The sequence below is a fragment of the Aethalodelphis obliquidens genome, unplaced genomic scaffold (assembly GCF_003676395.1).
Source record: "Aethalodelphis obliquidens isolate GAN/ISIS:26980383/991018 unplaced genomic scaffold, ASM367639v1 scaffold24, whole genome shotgun sequence".
NCBI lineage: Eukaryota > Metazoa > Chordata > Mammalia > Artiodactyla > Delphinidae > Aethalodelphis > Aethalodelphis obliquidens.
In genome coordinates, this window is record NW_020837968.1 from 604053 (window position 1) to 621181 (window position 17129).

The following is a 17129-nucleotide window of genomic DNA, read 5'->3' on the forward strand; positions in this document are numbered from 1 at the left end:
CTCTCTCTCTCTCTCTCTCTCTCTCTCTCTCTCTCTCTCTCTCTCTTTTCTTTTTCAACCTCAGTTTGAATAGCACCTGTAATTAAGGAAGAAAACCGAGCCCTGGGAGCTAGGTAGGACTTGCAGCCATTGATCTGTGTAAGCCCAGCTTATACTGTCAGGGGAGGAACAGTCAACTGCTGAGCTGCTTTGTCACTGACATAAGCTGAGAGAGGATTTTTTTGTCTATACTGTTTATACACTAGTCTATAGACCTGCTGGCTGGTTGAATTTTAAAGAGTGCGGAGGTTTAAAGACTTGTCCCCTGAGGGATGCTTCTGCCAGTTGGGGAGCGAGCCGTGGCTGTTTTGCAGAAGTGTGTGCATGTGTGTTGCTTCTGGAAGGAGGGAGGGGGAGGGTGTGAACGATTGAGCAACTAACTGGGAAACATTCTTCTTTATTTGAGTCTTAAAATCAATGTGAAATATATTATTAATTCGGGTATATTTGGAAGCAGACAGTGGATTTTGAATATCTATCTTTATTGTTACAGAAATGATATGAACAGCTTTGCAGGGGGAGTGTCTGAATAGCGTTCATGTGTGTTGTAAATATGGGAAATGGCTTCACTTTTTGCAGCACAAGATAAGGATTAGCAGTGGTCAGATGAATCGTTCTCTTTTGTAATGTCCTGTTTTCAGTTTAAGTAATTTGAATTATTTCACGCTTAGCAGCTCTTTTAGTTCCATTTATTGATAATAAAACATTGTCAGTAGTAAAACAGTTGGCTTTTTCTAAATACGGGGTTTGCGCTCGTACTTACAAATGTATGTTCATAAGCAAACCTGGGTACCCTGCCCTAAAGATAGAAGATAGCTTTTTTACATATGCTTTTCTTTCAGCTTCAGGAACTTAAGGCTCATGAAGCTTTCTTAGGTTTTGGCATTGGAATTTTACAATGGTTTATTTTTACTTGATACTTTATACCAGTTTACATTTTAAAAGAATGGGAGAAATTCTGCTTAAAACACTCAATCCTATGACTGTGTATAGGGCTTAATTTTCATATACTGATGATTTCTCTGAATGTAAGTTTTATTGGTAGAGAAGTAGTGATAGGGCATTTCTGGCTGGGGAGTGGCTACTGCATGAAGATATTTGCTCTTTACTCTTTTAATATGAAGCCTCTTCATCAATCTCTGCTTTCTCTTGTAAAATCGCCTGGCTTTAAACTTGTGTGATGGTGTCTTCAATTCTGACTCTATGACAGGAGTTAATTTTACGTTGTTTTTCATATTTAACAAAATAGATCTTTTTCTATTTTTTTGCCAAATATCTGACAATTATCTGCATTTTGTTATACTTGTTAACGTATATGATTTCTAAAAGCTTTTAAAATTATTTTATAATAACTATAAAATCACTGCAGTTTCAAGTCAGTAAGATTATTTTCTATGCTTAATTAAAACATTGATTTTCATATTAGGAAATTCTTAAATAAAAGTGCACAGAGTAGAAGCTATGTAGTTTTACATTAAAGGCTTATTTTTAGATACACATTTCTTTAAGAGTGTTATTTGGGATTAAACTTAGTGTTACTGATGTTGAATTTACCAAGAGTTCAACATATAAATGTGTTTCTTTAGCTATAGAAAATACTTTTTTTTGAACCATTTTACTCTGGGGCACGTAGAGTTGTTATACCTCTCAGTAATTCATTGCTGCCAACTTCATTCCCTTTTCTCTGCCTGCATTTTAATTGAAACAACATTTATATTTCTGAGCCAGGATCTGTCAGAAGTCCCTGTGGCTACTCTGTGGTACAAGCAGCAGCAGACGCAGCTTACCCATATGGTGCGGTGCTTCTTGTAAAATCCATATGGCCTTGTTGAAGGGAGTCCCAGCGGGGATGTGAGGGGTGTTAATACCCTTCAGGCCAGGCCTTTCCCTCCTGGGGCTTCCGTGGCATTGTCAATGCAATCTGCCAAAGCACACACTTAATTCCTTTTTAATAATCAATTATTTTAGTCCAGGAACCTCTGTTATTTTTCTTAAGAAAAAGACAAACTTTTTTTTCCTAAAAAATGTCTCCAAAAAAGTTTTAACTGCGTCTTTAAAAATATTCTAAAGCTTTTTTTTTTTTTTGCATTTGCAGGAAGTACTACAGACTGTGCCAAAGTTCTGTTTCCCCTTTGACGTTGAAAGGTACAGTATAAGTCATCATTTAAAATAACCTTAGCCTAATCTCAGTGAGCACTTTAAAATTATTACATGTGTTTTCTTTATAAAATGAAATGTATTTTCCCCCATTGCCTCTAACAAAAAAGACTAGAGGTTCAAAATTAAATAATACTTGAAATGGAGAAGCCTTCTAAATCATTATATCTTCTGTTTCTTCCACTGTGGCCAGTTAGGATTAGTCTTAAGGTTCCATTTCTTCCTTTTGTTCTTCAGGTACATGTTGTAAGCACTAGGAGAAAAAAACATTAATATGTCCTTTATCAGAGCCTTAGAATTGTGTCTTTTAAAATTAGATGTATATATCCTGGTTTCTATCTCACTTCACCCTGATTGAAAAGACCATCTGTGTGATATTGTAAAACTCATGGCTGGTTGTCTCCCAAGAATAGCTTTATAGAAATCGTGCAATATTATGGAAGGCTGCAGAGAAACCCTCTTACCTAGCAGTTTTGAAAATCTCATTATGTTTGTATTTTACTGAACAAATGCTGGATGAATAGAGTATTACCTGTGTGTAACTGGAATGTCACAGAATATATAGCCCTTTGAGCATAATAACAGATCATTTATTGTTTTTCATGTGATTTTCATACCCTATTATCAGTTTTCTTTAAGGGTATGCTGTGAGGTGGTATTAAAAGAAAATTTATTTTAGGAAAATATTTTGCTAAAAGTAGAGATTAGTAAAAATCTAAAATTTTACAGTGTTAAAGATAAAAAAGCCTTTCAAACGATGGGCTAATTGATAGTAATAAGTACTGCTGGTGAATGATGCCCCTTGTTTTACCTCTTTTCTGGGGAATCACTTGTGCCTGCTAAAGTTGCAATTTCCAAATTAATAGCAAAGATGAAATAAAGGAAGAAAAGCTATGGAAGTAAATTGTGAACATTGGGCACTAGAGGGCACAGGAGACACTAGAGGTTGTTTGTGAAGTTTGTAAAAGTTAAAAAAACAAAAACAAACCTGTCCCCATAAAACTGCGTTTGTTAAATATTCAGCATTTGAACTGCAGTATTTCCTGACAATTGAAAATGATTTGTAGTATTGGTGCAGCAGGGGTAAGTAGCTTGTTTCCTCATACATAATTCCTGTGGCTATTTCAAAGCCAAAGTTTAGGTGTCCTGGAAACTTTATTTTGGGACAAGGAAGCAGATGTTCAGTTATTGTTGTCTAATGGCAAAGTTATGGCCAGTAACAGGAAATATATTTGTATATTTTAAGTAATAGTAAAGGTTCAGCGTAATGATTTATACTGCACCTTACATGGCAGTGTGACACGTATGATGATACTTAGTTCACGTTAGCTCAGATTCTTTGTAGTAAGCTTTTTTTTATAGAAATTGTATTCTTATTTTGTACTTGGAAATTTATTACCAGGATACAGGTAGCTCTAGAAGAGAATGCTAAAAAATTGCCAATAGTAATTTGTATGGTACTTTATTGGGTGAGAATGTCAACAGAAGAAGCAATTAAACAGAGTTGGTGGTGGCTGCCAGTAGGCTGTGCAGCAACACGCTTTGCTGTGTGAGAAGCCTTAGAGTCACCTGGAGGAGAGGCTGGGGAGGGGCGGACCGTCGTATGACCAGCTTCTCACCTCCCCGGTTCCATTAGTAGTACGTTCGGAATTTATGAAATATTTGATAAGTACTTTCAAGCATGTGAAAACTTACGGTAAGATACCTTATGATTCCCTAGTAAGGGATTCGAATATGCTGAATTGCTCAGTCCATAAGGCGTTTCAACCTATTTTGGTACTTGCTTCATGATTTAGTTTGCACATTTCACGCTCATTTTAGTTTTTAAAACGTCATTCTATCTTTGGGAACCAACTGATTGGAAAGGTGAAAACAATGCCACACATACATCTATTCTTGCATTTGCTTTTCTCTAAGAAAATTCTCGCACAAGGCTTAAAGTGTTATAATACTACTGTATTTTAGAGTGTCTCAGAATCAAGTCGGACAGCACTTTGCCTTTGTACTGACAGACATTGAAAGTAAACAGAGGTTTGGATTCTGCCGACTCACATCGGGAGGGAAAATCTGCTTATGCATCCTCAGGTAAGTATTTGTAGTAAAAAATAAAATTGGAGGCACGATAGATTAACGGTGTCTTTCTTTTGTACTTTGCTATGCTTGGGATGCTTAAAAATATGCTTATATATACTTTTAATTGTTTTATTTAAATCCAACTAAGTTGAAAAATAATTTTATTTACTCTCTATATATGGCATCAATTTGGTTTAAAGATATACCAGTAACAGTAGAATTTTGCTTCAAAGAATTGGCTCCTTCTTTTTTTTTTAATCTATTGAAGTATAGTAGATTTACAATATTGTGTTAGAATTGGCCCTTTTAAAGATTAGTTTTTGTGGGTTTATTTTTGAAAAATTAAGATATGAGGTCAGATAATATATGCTTCACATATTAAGTAGGATGCAAAAAATTCAGTTAAGTTAATATGTGTTGTATTGCTGACCCAGAACTTGGATTTTTGAAAGTGAATTGTTGGTTGTAGGTAAAGGTTGCAAGCTGGTGATTCTGGGCAGAAGTGTTTAGAGGTGTTTTATTTGGCCTCATGGTGTTTAAAAAATTTTAGAAGGTGTTTCTAACCTTATAAATTTTAGTGAAATTTTACATAAAGTTCACGTTTTTCGTTCCTTTTGCTAGCGCTGGTCTTGCTGTCCCAGCAACACTGAGCTGGTGCTGAGCAGCAGGTGTCTCCTTGTGTCAGGAGTCTGCTTGTTTCACAAGCCCTGCCTGTCCGCCTCCATCACTTACCTGGTTGGCCTGGACTCACTCGGTAGACAGTTGAGAGCGTGTCTCTCTGTCTGTGGACCTTGGGTTTGAGTTGCTAGTGCTGAGGAGGACGGTCCGGAAGGTTAGCTTCCCTTTAATATGTCCTGATGACTTAGAAATGTAGGTGTGTTCTATACAAATAGGACTCTATACTGTGATTACAATACGGATATTGGTCAAGCTAGATTCTATAGAAATGTTTATAGTAAAAGAAATAACATTAAATTTAATGTTCATTTGCTTTTTAGCTACATTCCTCTCAATCTTTGAGGGTTAAGTTATAAATTCTACTCAGAATATCTTTTCATTAAAAAGTCAAATTTACAGAAAAGTTTCGAGAATACTACCATGAGCTCTTGTCTACACATCCCCTAGATTCACAGTTGTTAGCCTGCTTCTGTCTCTCCCCACCTCCCCCCACTCTCTCAGTGTACACACGCACACACACACACACGCATGTGCACACATGCGTGCACGCACACACACACACACACAAATTCTGTATGTCTCTCTGTTGTAGTATTGTTTTTGCTGACCCATTTGAGAGTAAGTTATAGACATCATTCTTATGTAATATTTGAATCTATTTTACATAAATTAATTATGATATCCATAATTAAAGAGTCTAAATCTTTCTCTTTGTTTTGAACTCTTAACATACTTTGAATACAATGAACCTATTAATAATTAGCATGTTTTAAAATTTTCACAATAGTCCCTGTGAATGGGCTTGTAGAATAAACATTCTTAGCCATTTCTGTTTCAATTTAGGAAAGCCATTGTTAACCTCGAAATATTTACACAAAATATGAACTATAGCTATTTGTTAAATGATTGAAGGATTAGTATCGTGTCTGTATCTCCAAACCAGTTGTCATTAATTTGTAGGAAGCAGATTCTAGAGCAGTTACCATATCAGGTTACTTTTATGTAGTTCTCAAACCCGTCTGGGTGGAAGGAGACTAGAATGTTGTCGTTCTACATTAAGAACAGTCTCACCCGCAGAAAATATGGTTCACTTATATCAGTGTAATAAAAACCAAAAAAAAATCGTCTATGCCAATAAAGAAAACCTTTCACAGTAAGCATTATTGGTTATTTAGTCTTTTTAAAAAGAGTAAATGTTCCTTTTATTTTTGTTATTTGACGGTGCTTTCCAGTAGATAAGAAATAGTAGGTATCAAAGCTTTATGAAAAAACTGTGGAGGAGAGTGAGAATCTTAAATTGAGAAAATTCTATCCTGCAGCTTATTTTTTCCTAGAAAATTAAAAGACTGCCATCTCATAGATGTTAATGGCATGTCTCAGTCACTGTCCTGGAAAGTAGTATGCAACGGTGTTGTTTGAGAATAGCCAATTTAGAGACTAGCCAGTAAATTAGAGAACAGAGAATTAAAATATAATCAAATTCAGCAATTTATTTAGAAAGTTGTGATGGGTAGGTAAATACCTATTTTAAGGTGTAATCGGTGTATGTCTGTGAAAATAGTTTTGGCAAGTCTCGGTGAGTGCTGTAGTGAGAGGAATAATGGTGTTTTGGGTTCTGGTTTGTCCACGGACTACACTGAGTCTTCACCACTTTCGATTGAACTTCATACGTGTTGAAAGGAAGGATGGGACTCTAAACGTGCTAGAAGAGATTGTTGTTGATTTTTAAAAACTACTGTAACTGTGAGAGCCTTTGAATCCTGACATTGAATCCTGAAGCCAAAAACGTTGGCATCCTTTGACTACATAATGACGAAAACTTCTGTTTGGTGACAAATATAGTAAGGAAATTGAATATTCCAATAATAAGCTGGTAGGACTATATTTACAACCACTGTGACAGAGAGTTAATCACCATAGAGTATAATAAGAGAGAGAAACAACCCAATAGAAAAATACGTAAAGCATCTGAACAGCATATTCACAGAGGAAATGTGAATAGCATATATATACATATGTATGTGTGTGTATATACACACACACACACCTGTGAATGATGCTCAGCCTTACTAAAGGTAAAAGAAACGAGCACATTACGATGGGCAGAAATGAAAAACTAAAAATAAAAAGCATGAGGGGAAATAGATATTTCATGTGCTGCTTGTAGGACTGTAAAATGACATGACTTTTTGAAGGGGAATTTAAAAATATCTATCAGATTTTTAAAGTCTGCTTCTCCTTGACTCAGTTAATTCCAGTTCTTGAAATTTAAATCTCAGGAATATTCCCAGTGGTGAGTAGTAAAGGGTGAGCAAAGTTATTTATTATGACGTGGTTTATAAGAGCAAAACCACTGGATGTAGATGTCTCTCAGGAGGAACTGATTAGGTGCTTTAGGGCCCATTCCCCAGGCTCTACTCTGTGCCCCCTCCCTGCCGGAATGCTGTCTGTGCTGTTCACTGATGCGTTGTATTCCCAGTGCCTACAAGAGTAAACTCTTAATAGATATTTGTTGAATAAATACGTTAATGAATTAATGACTAGTACAATGGAATATTATTTATCTGTTAGGAAAAATTATACACACAGATACTGACTTGGAGAAATGTTTATGATATATTGTGAAATGATGAAAAGTTTCAAGGTAATATCTATAGTGTGTTCTTATGTTTGTAAAGAACAAGTTATATGTATATATAAATGTATATTTTAAGGAGTAGTCAATAACAGATTTATATATTAATATATGATTGTATATACTTATAAAAGGATAGATCTCTAATTCTTTGACTTTGTACACTTCAGCATTCATCTACTTTTTGCAGTGAGCAAAAGTAATTTTAATCAGTTTTTCCTGCACTAAAATTCTGAGATGTCAGGACTATATAAAGAGCATATTAAAAATGTGTGGGAATTTACCCAGATCATCTTTTGTCAGGTAAGACAACCAGGACAGGAAATGGTCCTACAAGTGTGTTTTCGTGGAGATACTCCAAAGGCAGCAGCTGGTCATTGTTGACTAGCAGAATTAAGAATGGGAAGGGAACAGGCATTTCATTCTACACGCTTGAAATTTGGAATCACAGTGCAAAAGAATGATCTTTGGAAGACAAAAAAATATTACTTGTGAGGTGACCTTCCCATCACCATCTTAGAGCCAGATATTAGTGTTTTTCTGTAATTTCAACACAGAATGTTCAACGTGGTGGAAATGCTTTATGAGAGGACAGGAGAAATGTGACTACACCTACAATTTATTTTCTACTATTTTTTCTCTTCCAACAACACTCAATTTCATCGTATCCTTAAGATGTAGTAGGAGAAAGTTTGTTTAGCTTCATATAAAACCAAGACTTAGAATTTAGTCATTTTTGAAGGGTTGTGGGAAGGGAAGGTAGAAGTAGCAAACGAATTATTCATGGGATTGGTTGGGGCAATCAGGTCTCTTCCTTTAAAGGCCAATTTCTTGAATTCCAGACTCTGCTGCTTCCAGGGGTTCTGTGAGAGAAGGCCACCTCTGCTAGTGTTCTGAGTGTTCACTGGTGGCTGCCAGGGCTTTAGAGTAATGTTTGCATTCAGTGTTTTGGGAATGTCCTGGTCCTCTTAGAATTCAGCCTTAATTCTAAGTCCTAAATTCTAAGGCTTCTTAGAATTAAGCATTAATAGGGCTAAAATTTATTGAGAAAAATGACAAAATACTTGAATAAGCAAGACACAGAAATATATGTCTTTAACCATGCTTTTCTGTTAACAAAAGTAATATATTTTACTATAGAAAAATTGGAAGAAAATAAAGAAAAAGAAAGTAAAGGCACTTATATTTGTAAAACATAATCATTGCTTAAATTTTGGTATTCATTCTAGACTTATTTCCATGTCTTGTTAAGACACATTTATAAATCTTTCTATTGGATAGCAAACTAAATATTTAACTGTAGTGTTTATTCACAGTTGGTAAAGTGAATGAATATATATAGAAGCAGTTAATAAATTGAAAAAGCTTCTATGGCTTTCATATTATCCGCTGTAAGTGCTGAGAATTTTTGTACATGCTTAATCTGACAATTGGTCATTTCACTTTTTTTCTTAAAAGTTGAGATTTAGCATAAAGATGATTTCCTTTCTGATTATAGTTTTTTAAATTAGTTACTTATTTCTTTACCTGGAGTATATTATGACTTTCAAATATGAAAAAATTTTAGCATCTTTTTCTTGAAGCTGTCTTTTGTGAAAAAGTAGTGCATTTATATTGAAACACACTACATTTTTAGTTATTGTTGCGAGATAATACTAGATTGATTATTCAGAGGTCATTTTTAGTATCAGTGATTTAAGATTCTTAGATAGAAATTAATAATTTCTCCTGTTGTCTTTATATCCTGTTAAACACTAAAATTTTTTATTGTGATCAACTATATATCTTCATCAAAAAACTCTTCATTAAAAAAAAAAACTCTTCATTTATTTTACCTTCTAATGTTTGAGTTTGTGTTTTAATGATCTAAATTTTAAAAGAAAAGTATAAATATCTCTTGAGTTTTTGTTGACATCGAACAGTTTAAAATATTTTAGGTCCCTAAAGAGTAGTCATAATGAAAATGGGATACATTTAAGGATGTTTAAGATTTTTTAATACAAAGTAAAATTAAATACAAATTGGTAGTAAATTTTCATTAGAAAAGCAAAAAATAACTTTGAGTGTTGGATTTCTTGAATAACAAAGACTTTTAGGTTAGAGATGACAATGATAATACTAATAATAACACATAAATTAATAACATCATTTAGTGTTTGTTTACTATAAGCGAGGCATTTTGCTAAGTGATTTATATACATTATTAATAAAAACTACTCTATGCCTTAGAGTTATGAGCTAGAAAATTTTCACATAAAGCTTTAAAGCTACTTTTCATCCTGGATGATGCCATTATATAAGACTTGAAAGTAATTTAGATTTACCTTAGAGTTCTAAGCTAGAAAATTTGCACACAATGCTCTCAAAACCATGGGTTCTTCTTTGACTGGATTTATGCTATTATAAGTTTTGAAAGTAAGTGTATTTAATTTGTATTTGTTTCATTCTCTCTGTAGAAGAAATATTACAATTCAGGTTTATTTAATATAAAAGTCAATATTTAATTTTGAATTTTTGTATGCTTTAGCCTTTTCTATGGCATGTCTCTCCTACTTTAACAAGATTTCAAAAATACCCTGAGGGCTTCCCTGGTGGCGCAGTGGTTGAGAGTCCGCCTGCCGATGCAGGGGACACAGGGGACACGGGTTCGTGCCCCGGTCCGGGAAGATCCCACGTGCCGCGGAGCGGCTGGGCCCAGGAGCCATGGCCGCTGAGCTTGCGCGTCCAGAGCCTGTGCTCCGCAACGGGAGAGGCCACAACAGTGAGAGGCCTGCGTACCGCAAAACAAAACAAAACAAACAAACCCTGAGATATTACTAATTTAAATCATGCCATTGTTTGTATTTAGAATTGCTTTCGTATAATAGCAAAAATGCAAGAAGTAACTTTTCCCCTAATTTGATTAACATAATTTTACAACTATAAAGTTGTCGCCAAGGGTTCAAAATTAAATACTGTCATAAGGAAGACAGTTTGATGTTTGGGGCCTTTGTAGTCCTCCCTGCCCACATCCCCTGTAACTCATACCAAACTTGAGGCTTTCACACTCTTCCTTGAAGCAAGTCCCTTAGAAGCAGAATGTTTCAATTTTACACATTTTGTGTCAATTTTCCAGGCAGAAAAACAGCCTCTAGACATTAGACATTTTTCTACGGAAAGGCAGTTTCCTTCGTTTTATTTGATTACTCTAAGTTAGGTTCCTGCTGACCACTTAGACTGTTAGTGGTTACCTGACTGTTTGACAAAAAACATTTCCTTTCCTTTATTTAACCTTTGACTTTTGGATGTAAAAGTTTTATCAGCTCGATAGTGGAAGCCAAGTGTGAGGGAAGTCTCGCATGGCTTTACATATACATCTGTCCTTTGCCTTATGTCTTTATGAAAAATTAAGGAAATAATCTTAGGAGACGCTTTGACTTTCGTTTTAAAATAATTGGCCTTCATGTATTTGTTTTACATTTATGTATGTTTACAAGACTATGAAAGTCCCAGGAATCCTTTGTTAAAGAACTACATTTTCAGTTTTATAAAATTCAAGTAAAGTGTCTTATTTAGTCATTATATGTTGAATACATTTTTTAAAACTTTCTGGGATTTTTGTGTTTGGTTGTACAAAAACAGATTGGGACTGTAAAATTTAGTGAAAACTATTTTAACTTAACGACCATCAGCTTAGGAGCTTATACATTAGTTAAAAATTAATTGCCTTGAACTTATGTTGTTTGAAAAGTATCTAAAAACCACAAAAATAAAAACATGAGAATAACATTTCTTACCTGAGCAAGATAAGCTTGTATAATTTATAATATTTATTTTATATCTATGTGTGTATGTATTTTTTTGGCACACGTTTTATCTTTAAACTGTGCAATGGAATCTTGTTAAAATATTTGAATTATTGACTACTTTGTGTACCCCAGACCATTTTCTTGTCATATAAAAAAGTAAGCAGGACTTCCTGTTGAATAGTTGCACCATACCAGGGGTTGTGAATTCAGTTACCTGTAGGGACAAGATAAGGGCCTAAAATGAGATAAGCAGGTTTGGCTGACAGTAGGAAATTGGGGTGATCCAAATAAATAACACATGCCCCATCCAAAGACAGAAGCTGTTACCCAGCTTTAGGTATTTGTTGCAAAGTTAAAATAAGTGTAACCCGTATTGCCAGTTCTTTTGATTTTTAAGAGAAGAAATCTAGATTTTTAAGTGAATTATCTGATTTAGAAGTTGGCCACTTACTCAGTTCAACAACAACAATGGTGCGTTGCCCAAACAGAATATGACTGTGGGCTGGGTATGTCTGCATGTAGCCAGTTTGCACCCTCCGCTCTGGATGCTGTTGTTTATTTGCAATGGAAAATGTCCCTGTTTCCTTGACATCCTAAGAGCGTGACTAGGTTACAGAGTAGTGCCACTTGGATACAAGTGATGTTTTCATTAAAAAAAGATGAATGATATGTACTCTTAAAAAGGAGCTAGTTATCACCAAGAACCAGTACATGTTCACGAAGCAGATTGTGTGTAACTAAACTCAGTTCTTTATGGTGATGGTACTTACTGGTGTATCAGGCAGTGCTGTTGTAGAAATTTGAAAGAGTCTGTCCCATTATCTCTCATGAACGCATTATATATAGAGAAAAATGTTGGCTAGACAATAGATAATGCAGTTATGAGTCTTCTTATTGATCGAAATTTACTTAGATGTTGATAGATTTATGTTGTTTGGGCAGAGATCTTGTACCGTGTTGCAGGCCATATCCTTCTCAAAATTTTTATCCACAGTGATGAACGTATAAGCAGTACTAAAATCTATAATTAGAAGGAATTACCAATCTGTGAAATGAAAGAGTCAAACAGATGTTTATCTGCTGGGAAATTTGCCCATATGAATAAAATATAATTTAAGAGGCAGAAAGGAAGGTAATGCTCTGAACATTAGTTAAACAAATTTTAGAAGATAGAATTTACTTTAGTGTATAGAAATTATAAGTAGGCTGATTTAAGATTAAACTAGAATGAATGAATTTTGTTCACATTTTATGCAGCTTCCTGAAAACCTCTGGTCATTGGACAATGTTTATTCAAAGGCTGGGTATTATAGAAGTACATGCCTGTATTGGGTGATTGGTAGACCCCTGAGCATGTATTATTGCTCAGTCAGAGTTCTAATCTCAGGCTTGCCATTTGGTAGCTTTGTGACCCTGGATAAGTTGTTTTACCTTAGTTTAGTCAAATATACATCATAGTATTATTATAAGAATTAAATGAGAGAACACGTATAAAGTACCTAGCGTATTTTCATACCTATAGTTAGTGCCTAAGAAGTTTTATTCTCTGTACTTCCAGTTATTTTAATGTGTGGAATCTCTGATTCTTAGATTCTGCTCTCTACTCCCTAGATGGGCATAGACCTGACTAGTAAGTCTTACTGTCCAAACAGAAATAACTAAGCATGATGGAGCCTTAGAGATCACTGTGAGAAATATCTCATAGGTGTAAGCCTTGTTGTAATAGTTAAAAAATTATATTAGTCTGATTTATAGCAGTGATCTATATATAATAGAGTCAAGAGTTGAATGAACATGAGAACAAAATCCAGCATCCCTGTATAAAGAACAAACATAGCCTGGTATCAGGATGCAATGCAGTTGAAAGTATTCTTGGAGATAATAAAAAATAATAGTAATTGTAAAATGATACCAAAATACCTAGCACTGTTAAATTTTGAAAAGTGAACTGACTTAATCAATTATTAATTCAGTTTGTTTCATTTTCAAAAACAGGTCCATAATCTTACAAATAAATTGTGGGTTTTTTGGTATAAACTAGCTTTTTAATGAAAAATTGGATTCCAGTTTGTTTTCATAATTTGAAAAGAAATTGGAAGGGGAAGATAATCGATGAAAAGTAATAACGTAAAGATGAGAAAACCAGAACATTTGGTCTAGAAAAAAGAGATTCTCTCACTTTGCAATAACTTATAATTATGAGATATTTATTACATATCTTATTTTTATAGTGAACCAGGAAGGAAGTTTAAACAAGGTTCCACATTATTTGAGTAAGGTGAAAATGACAGTATAAGGATTAACAGGTAGACATGCAAACCACCTAAAGTCAATAAATCTTGCTTTATCTTAAGATTCTTGAGAGCAGGATAGAAACAGACCTGCATGTTCCTTGAATAGATTAGGTCTCATCTCATCTGAGCATATAGATCTGAATTACATAACACATCGACATTTTCTTGAAATAGCAATTTCTTCAGGCTGTTAAAAGTTGAAATGTGACTATGAAATGACTTCAAATGAAAGAAATTGTACTGTATCCAAGGAACTACAGTGTGTCTTAGCAGGACATCCTCCATGAAAATTATTTCATTGAGTTATAATGAGTATGGAAAATACGATGTGGTAATTTGCATGATATTGAGTTGATAATCTAAAAACAGTATTAGTAATGTTTAAGGGTTTTTTTTTTTGTAAGCAAAAGGTATGGTAGAAAGTAGATTAGCTATCTAAGCACTAGGGTTAGAAGAGTTGAGTAACTTAAACGTGAAAATTGAGATTACCTATGCTAACTTCTGATTCTTAGATTTTCCCCAAACCGTCAGAGCTTTGGCACATACTCACCCAGGTTTTTCGAGACTCCCACATGAGGCTGTCAGCTTGTTGCAACCCCCTGTCCCAGAAAATCCTACCCAATGCCCTCATCCCTGTTTCCATCTGGACTGGTTGCTTACCAGGCTTTGGCACATTTATCCTTAGACTTACCTGTTCTTCCCTGGAATTCAGTTTCTTGTCTCTATATCCCCATATTCCTCCTTTCTACTTCACTCTTGCATTTTGTCGCTTCCCAAGAATATTATGGAGAAGGTAAATTTTTGAGTTCTAGAAAGACTGAAACTGCTATTAGTCTATCCCCAAACTTGATTGATAGTTTCTCTGGACAAAGAATTCTAGGTTGCAAGGGATTTAACCTCTGCCTTTTGGAGGCATTATCTTCTGACTTCCCAGAATTGCTGTTGAGACAGAGGTTCAGGGACATTTTCGATTTGATGCCTTCGTACGCTACCTGTTTTGTCTCTTTGGAAATTCTTAGGTGCTTCTCTGTTGCCCCTGTTCTGCAATTTCACTGTGATACTCTGGTTTGGCTCATTTATTTTACAGTTACCCCAGTGGCACTTTCAATGTGGAAACTCATGTCTAAAGTTCCGGGATTTTTCTAGTAATTTTTTTTTTTTTTGGCGGTACGCGGGCCTCTCACTGTTGTGGCCTCTTCCGTTGCGGAGCACAGGCTCCGGACACGCAGGCTCAGCGGCCATGGCTCACGGGCCCAGCCGCCCCGCGGCATGTGGGATCTTCCTAGACCGGGGCACGAACCCGTGTCCCCTGCATCGGCAGGCGGACTCTCAACCACTGCACCACCAGGGAAGCCCTCTAGTAATTTTTAAAATGAAATTTTCATTTCTTTTTTCCCCTCTTTTTTTTTTAGAACCACTATTAGTCAACTACATGATAGTCGAGGTTGATACACTGATATTTTAATATTTACTCTTATTTTCTATCTGTTTATCTCTTTATCCTAGTTCCTAAGAGATATTCATCATTTAGGTTCTAATCTTTCTATGGATTTTTCTTTTTTTTTTTTTTTTGCGGTACGTGGGCCTTTCACTGTTGTGGCCTCTCCCGTTGCAGAGCACAGGCTCCGGACACGCAGGCTCAGCGGCCATGGCTCACGGGCCCAGCCGCTCCATGCATGTGGGATCTTCCCGGACCGGGGCACGAACCCATGTCCCCTGCATTGGCAGGCGGACTCTCAACCACTGCGCCACCAGGGAAGCCCCCTTTCTATTGATTTTAATTTTTTTTAGCATTTGTATTTTGAATTTATAAGAACTTGTTCTTATTGTCTAAAAATTTATTTTTTCACTTCTTTCTCCTTTTTTATATTTCATTTTGTTTAAAAGCATCCTGTTCTTCCCATCTTGCCCCTCGGTTCTTCATGACCTTTTTTGTTTTCTTAGATTCCATATATATACGGTATTTGTTTTTCTCTTTCTGACTTACTTCACTCTTTATGACAGACTCTAGGTCCATCCACCTCACTACAGTAACTCAATTACGTTTCTTTTTATGGCTGAGTAATATTCCATTGTATATATGTGCCACATCTTCTTTAGCCATTCATCTGTTGATGGACACTTAGGTTGCTTCCATATATACACTACCAAACGTAAAATAGATAGCTAGTGGGAAGCAGCCGCATAGCACAGGGAGATCAGCTCGGTTCTTTGTGACCACCTAGAGGGGTGGGATAGGGAGGGTGGGAGGGAGGGAGACGCAAGAGGGAAGAGATATGGGGACATATGTATAACTGATTCACTTTGTTATAAAGCAGAAACTAACACACCATTGTAAAGCAATTATACTCCAATAAAGATGTTAAAAAATAAAAAAAAATAAAATAAATACTAGATTAGAACAATGAAAAAAAAAGCTTCCTGTTCTTTATTCAGCTCCTGTGGATATTAATGATAATTTTTGAAACTTTCACCTGGTGTTTGTATTGTCTTTGTTTACTCGGAGTTCCTTTTATGTTTGTATTGGTGTCTGTATTTCCTCAAATATCTGGTGGTTGGACCGTTAATTTATATTTAAGATAGAGGCACTAAACTGAATTAGCATCATTGTATGTGCAGTGGTTAGTTTCACAAGAAAATATAGGGCCTTTGAGGTGTTTTTTTCCTTTGAGAAATTCCCAGATCAGTGTCTCAGGATGCTGTGGGGGCCAGTCTATTGGCTAATGGTCATTTTCCCTTCTCTTGACACTCAGGTTTTGGTTTTCTCTTTTCTGCAAAGTCAGTTATTCTTTGCTTGCTTACCACCTTTACAAAGCCATTCACCTTTGTTGCTTTCTATTGCATTTGCCTTGTCCTCATTAATTTATACCCTTTTTATTTATTTACAGTCATTTTAGTGGCATTTCCAAAGGGCACAGAGATAAATGGATGTACTACTCAATATGCTAGATTTAATGAAAAGTTGGTAGATATTTTAAAATATGATAGGTCTCTTTTATATCATTACTTACTATTTATAATGATCATTTTAAAGAACTCTATAGCATTCTGCTGAGTAAGGATGCTGTCATTTACCTGACTGTTCTTTTGTTATGACTTCAGGCAACTCCTAATTAAAAAGCATCATTCATGGTCACTAATAAATCAGACATTAAATGAAAAAAATGCAGAAAGAATGCTGTTTTTCTAAGCTCTAGTCATTGATTATGAAATCTGTTTTGTGTATCTGTACTCTTGTCAGTATATAATTGTGTAGTAAAAGTATCACACTTTTTTCTCTTAAAAAGTAGTCTGTTGCAGTCATTCTTTGAAGAAAAAAATGAATATTTGTTAACTGATAATTAACTACACTGGTGTGTGTTGTGATTTACTCTTCTTATATGTGAAAAGTGTACATTTTAATAAACAATTAAAAACTTTGGATAGATTTTAAATATACATACCTTAATTTGTTGAAAAGGAGTA

The 17129-nt window shown here is 35.2% G+C and overlaps 1 protein-coding gene across 10 annotated transcripts in view; it reads left to right on the top strand.

The window, feature by feature from the left end:
• DENND1B (DENN domain containing 1B) overlaps window positions 1–17129 on the top strand; it is a 260763-nt gene that overhangs the window by 99391 nt on the left and 144243 nt on the right. For 8 of the 10 annotated variants that reach the window (XM_027122127.1, XM_027122128.1, XM_027122129.1 and 5 more), the window contains exons 4-5: window positions 2135–2184; window positions 4162–4281. In XM_027122127.1, coding sequence (XP_026977928.1) covers window positions 2135–2184; window positions 4162–4281 — 170 coding nt within the window. Of the gene's footprint in view, window positions 1–2134; window positions 2185–4161; window positions 4282–17129 lie in introns of those variants that run through there. The other 2 variants (XM_027122136.1, XM_027122137.1) reach the window with 1 other exon arrangement.